This window comes from Caloenas nicobarica, chromosome 3 (genome assembly GCF_036013445.1).
Source record: "Caloenas nicobarica isolate bCalNic1 chromosome 3, bCalNic1.hap1, whole genome shotgun sequence".
NCBI classification, from domain to species: Eukaryota; Metazoa; Chordata; class Aves; order Columbiformes; family Columbidae; genus Caloenas; species Caloenas nicobarica.
In genome coordinates, this window is record NC_088247.1 from 20,745,633 (window position 1) to 20,751,632 (window position 6,000).

Sequence of the window (6,000 nt, forward strand, 5' to 3'; positions counted from 1 at the left end):
CAATGGGAAAAGACCTGAGCAACGCCGCCTGAATTCAGCAAGGCCACTGCTTTCAGAAGGTTAGGCTCACAGACCTCCCAAGGTCCCTTTCAGCCTGAATGAGTCTGATCTGTGTTTGCTGTCTCTATTATCGTGGTGCCACTGACAAGCAATATTAGGTGTCAGTGTTGCAGGAACATGGTCATGCCCTGTTCCTTCTGCTGAGCTCTGCTACCATTTCTATTCTCAGCAGTCTCTGCACTCCCGAGTGAAAGCAGTTCTATTTATATTCATCTCACGGAATGTTTAAAACATCAGAAAAAAATTGCTTACAGAACGAAACACAGATCTGAGGTGTAAAAGGAATAACAACGCTGTTCTTTTTCTGAGATCAGACATTGTTTTTCAGAGCAGCAGGTGGGCACAAGTCTTGTTTCCATTAAGAAGTTAAAGCCCTAAGCTTGAATATGTTTTTTTTTTTATCAGTTTGGTAACTGTTTTCATGGAGATATGTACAGGCGGAAGCAGGATTCAGATTTGGTTTGTGACAGTAGGGAAGCCAAGTGAAGAAACATGAAACATTTGCATACTCTGACATTCAGTAAGTGCTCAGTAAATTTCTCTAATAGGATCTCGAAACTATGAATTTCACAGATTTTCAGGGGAAAAAAACATCTTCCCGAACTAGTGGGAAGTCAACAAAATTTGCACTGGAAAGTAATTATTAGGCTTCACACAACAGAATACATGGACACCCCCTCTCTATCATGAAGCTCTGCCAACTGTTTTCTTGTGCTTTCCGTCCGAAAATCAGGAAGCAAATTCTTCATGACAAAAGTTTCTGAAATCAGCAAGAAATTTTAATAGAAAATCAGTGTGTGGGAGGAAAAGCTTCAATTAATAAGTATATCCTATTGATTTGTATTGTGGCACAGATAACCCTTGGAAATAATCTTGAAATCCATGCCACCTTAGTGCTCATTGAACTTTTAATAGAAAAACATAGGAAAGTTGAAGCTTCTTACAGTCACATTCAATATGACTGAATGCAGCCCAACCTTACCAAAATACTGGCGTGGATTATTAATGGTGGTCATCTGTTTTATGGAAATGGCAAGATTAATTGTTGACCCTGAAAAGATAGAGAAAAGGCAAGATACTGATGTTTGTGGTAACATGACACCTAGTGTTCGCTTTCAGGAAGCTTCTGTATTGGCGGGTGCCAAATTTTGGAAAAAACAAAAAACAATGCCCCAGGACTTGCTTTCCAAAAAAAAAAAAGTTAGATATTAACACTAGAATCTCTATACAAGTATCTAAATTACATAGACATAGTGAAAAAAGAGGAGGAAAGAACAGAAAATCTGCATGTGCCGCATTTCTGCCTCTAATTGAGTATAAAATTTGGGTAACTCCAGAAAAGAGTGATATCCAAAAAAAGCTCCACATCATCTTTTTCCTTTGGGTTTCTGCTAAACAAAAAAAATCTGCTGACAACTTCCACACACAACCACCAAAAAAAAAAAAAAAATCTATTAAAAAACTGGGTCTACTACATTTAGCATGCAAAACAGAAGTTTAAAAGAACACTCCCTAATAAGAAAAAAAAAAAGGCAAACAAACAAACAAAAAACACCCACAACTAGCAACAAGGTTTATTTATGTGTAGCAATGAGCTATACACTTTTATTTCTTCCTTTAAAATCCTGGCATGTCAACAGTACAAGTGACTGTAAAGCTATCATTCCCTTTCATGCTTCTAGCAACACAATGTTAAACCGCAATGCTAAAACCACAGTATCTAATGCATAATGGATGAGACCATAAAATCCACGTAAAATCATGGCACAGGCACTCTCACATAGCAAGTAAGAATTCCTAACGGATTTGACCCTTTGAGGATTTCTGAGGGGCAAAGAAGGGAAGAATTATATGAGAAATCAGAATTAAAAGTTCACTACAGATAGAGGAAGTATATGCTGCTTACTGAAATTAACTCAACAAGAATATGTATCTGATCCCAAATGAAAAAAGTATCAGAAATTACACTGAGACTGGCAAAACAGAGACAAGGTCTGACTGAAACTTCAGTTCTACAGAACATAAACAACTGCATTTCAAGAAGTTTATATTGTGAGAAACATTCTTAAAAGAGCTTGTTCGTTTTAAAAATACACGCACACAAAATACATTAGTACTGTATTTCAAATCTAGCATGCTGTCTTTAGATTTAAAAGTACGCTGAATTACTTTCCAAGGAGTAGTATTTAATTGCATCCTTCTGAAGAGAAAAAAAATCATGTACCTTTAAGTATTAAGAGTGCTTAGCTACTATAATCCCAAATAATGAATTGGACTCAGCATGCAATATTTAGTAGTTAGATGGTAACTAGTATTATTATATCTTACTTCTGAGAAAGATACGCACAGACACAGTCAACACACTGCTATTAAAATATACATTTTTCCTTTAGCAAGGTAAACAGACCTAGATTCCAGTACTGTTAAATAACTAAAAAATATGAAAGTCAAGCACTTATCACACTGTTAATTAGAAAATAAGTCCTTATTTTTAAGGTGTTTTGAGCATAATTCTCTGCAGAGGTTGAGTATGTGGAATCTCTGGGGAGCCAGGCAGTTATGAACTCACCTAAACAAATATCTGCCATAAGATGTCCCTGTTGAACTTAAAGTCTATACAGCTTTTTTTAAAAGGACTATATATACATGCATTCTTTCGATCATACACCTCTATTTAAAATACTCCGCAAAATGAGGCTAAGTTGTTCTGTGTTTACTGGAAACTGACAGCTTGCCAAAGCTTTAGATTCATTCCCATTTAGGGTCCGGGTAAACTATATAGCCACAAGCCTTCAGTTCCTACCACTTTTGTCATAAAGGTGAGTCCACCATTCATTCAGTGTCTAGTTTGGCCCCAAGCAGAAGTCCCAGAGTATCACCAGGAACAGCATGTCCCATTGACCTTAAACATATACATTTAACACAAGAATACCAGTCATAAAATTCACCTCATGATAGTGATTTTCTCTCACCTTTAATGCCGAAATATTCTGAACTGCCATACAACCTACTCAGCTGTTAACATTTTAGGTAATTGCTGCACAGATTATTTTTGCAGTTCAAGAACAGGTCTTACAAATTAAGAGCTGTGGAACTGCTTTAAAACACAGAGGATTCTAGAGCAGGTTTAATTTGATCGCTTCCTTTTGAATTACAGAAATTCTAAAAACCCAAAGGTTAAATGTTTGCATCTCTTCACACACAGTTGAAAGAGAGATGCAAATACACAGTACATACAGTGCAAAAGCCAGCTAGGACGAGACAACAGCTTGTTTCCACACATTTCTGAGCAGTTGTACATGCTTATGACTTCAGGTTGCCTCTGTCCTTTGCTCCCACACTTGCATCTTCCAAGTATTTACTCTCAGTCTTACACTCCAGAGGGTCAAAGCAGTTATGAGTTCACCGTGAAGGGGAACACGTCTTTAAGTCACCCTCCATGCAGCTGAAAGGAGATGCCTTCTAAACAACACTCTGGATAACACGAGGTGATAACACCATTTTCCTTTAAAAAATTGCAAGACTGTGGTAACAGAAACGGCTTGAAGGACAAGGCAAAAGACTTACAGGGCTGTTTATTTTACCACCGGCAAACTATTTTATAATAAGCGCAATGACTAACTTTTTAGATTGTGACTGAAAAAATACTGTGATTACACTTCAACAAAATAACTTCACAGGCCAAGAAGAGCCGCACATTAAAACATACACAGGGCATACCTACTACATTTCAAATAAATCAGGGACAGCTGAGAACCGCCGTCAGAGGGCATCATTCATAAATGATTTTCCAAATACGCTGCCATGAAGTAGCAAGTTATTTTCCAACTCCTTCACGGGTGCACTCTTAAAAGTGCATGAGGTGCTACATCCGTCGAAGTAGGTCGGTTATTTTTTTGGTCTTTTTTTTTTTTTTTTTCCTGTCGGCACGGACTTGTAGCTGGGTTACAAAGCGAGCGATTCAACGCTGTCCCCGGGAAACTCGCAGCGCACCCTGTCACGGCCGGTTGAAAATCGCGATGGCAGCAGGTACAACCCCCACAGCACAGGGCACAAATGCCACCCGGCCGCGCTCGGGCCGCCGGTGCCCGCCCGGCCGGTGTCGGGCTGAGGGAGCTGCGCCGAGCCCGGGCAGCTGCGCCGCGCCCCTCGCAGAGCGCCCGGCGCCGTGCGGGGCTGGCAGGCCGGGCCGCTCCCCGCTCCACTCACGCAGGCGCCTCCCTCCCGCCCCCCGGGGAGCGCCGCCGGTGGGACCCTCCCCACCCCCCGCCCCGCCGCACCGTTGGCACCGGGACGGGATGAGGGGAGAGCGGGTACTTGCCCAGGTGGGGACGAGGAGGCTGCCGGGGCGCTCGAGCGGTGCTGGAGGAGGCTGTTTCCCCGCCACGCTCATCTCCTCCCATGCAGCTGGCGTAGTCCTCTCAGACGGGCGGCTCGGCGGGACGCGGCGCCTCAGGCACCGACTCCCAAACGCCCGCCCCTACCGGCAGCGCCGGCGTCCCGGTTCCGCGGGGCAGGCTCGCACCGCTGCCCTCCGCGCTCTGCCCCGCCGCCGGCGGCCCGGGCGGGGCGGTGGCACCGGCAGCGCGGGCGGGGGCCGGGACGTGCGGGGAGTCGCCGGAGGTTCGGAGCCAGGCGGGGAAAGGAAGGCGGCGGAATCGCGCTGGCTTTTTAACTTGGCTTTTCCGCGGGGGGTAGGCGCCGCCGCTCTTGTTCTCCTCCCCTCTGCCGCCGCATCCCGACAGCCGGGCGCCGGGTGCTCCTACGAGCGCTGCCGCGCTCCTCCCCGGCACCGCACCGCACGGCTCGGCCCGCCCGCGCCGCCCCGCGGGTCCCGCACCCGTCCTCCGGGGAAAGCTCTCGGGCAGGGCAACTTCTGCCAGGGAAAGGTGGACGGCGTGGCCGGGGCTGTGGGGGGTGACTGCTCTGCCCCATCAAGCGGCACCTTGCCCGCGGGCCGTACGGGGCGGCGGCGGCGGGTCATAAGTCACAGCCACACAGTGAAGAGCACGGGCCTTGCTCGTTGATCTCTGAATCAGAAGCAAGCGTGGTTTGACATCTCTCACGTGTTCTTGGTACCCTTGACATGGGATAACACAGCGCAATCTGCCTTTCCGTGGGAAAAGTCCCCACCATCCCTGAACATTGCCATCAGATTTTGCTCTTGGATTGATCTTTGGGTTCCATCCAAGTTCCTGGCTATGGCCTATGGCCCGGGCCATCAGTTTCAGTGGAACTTCTTGTAGATCTGTGGTAGCAGATCTGCTGAAACTGGTCCTAAAGAGAACAGGTTCAACCTGTTCCTTGACATACTGCTCTATTAGTAGACATTTTTCTACTCTGAGGGGAGAGAGAGGAAAGCTCTTAAAGCTCTTAACTTTTGCCATCAGTTTATTTAAGAAGATCAGTGTTTCACACACACATCTTTCTATTTTCTTATCTAAGTGTAATTTGAAAGGACACCTTTATTCCCTTTTGAAGCCTCTACCTAGTCATGCAAAGATAAGCAGTTATGATACACAAATATGTAACAAGAAAAAAGCGTGACTGGAGCTGGCCAGACTTTTTCCAAAGTTAAAGATTTTTCTTTACCTAGCTTAGCCATATTTTTTTTCAAAAGCTTTTCTAAAAGCAGCACAATAGTTAAACAGGAAAGAAACATGTATCATCTTCTACTTGGAGATAAACACTTGCAAAACACTGCCTACCACTGCTATATTTTAGCCTAGTATGAACTCCTCTCTCCCTGGATCTCCCTGTCCAAAAATACCTGACTTTTCTATAAAACCACATCTTACCATTAGCAAATGCTGCTTGCTGTCTCTGTCTACTGATTCATCTTGACATGTGCCTGAGCCCCACAGAAACTGGGGAGAGGTGGACAAGAGGCAGTTTGCTGTGTGGGGTTATGAGGTTTCAGTTTTTCTCTAGGGGTGCTCA

The 6,000-nt window shown here is 44.9% G+C and overlaps 1 protein-coding gene across 1 annotated transcript in view; it reads right to left on the reverse strand.

The window, feature by feature from the left end:
- The window catches only part of SNTG2 (syntrophin gamma 2), a 262,809-nt gene extending 258,356 nt beyond the window's left edge, over nt 1–4,453 (reverse strand). Inside the window, exon 1 of the mRNA XM_065632065.1 lies at nt 4,382–4,453. Within this exon, the coding sequence (XP_065488137.1) occupies nt 4,382–4,453 (72 nt within the window). The remainder of the gene's footprint in view (nt 1–4,381) is intronic.
- Nucleotides 4,454–6,000: the final 1,547 nt, after the last annotated feature.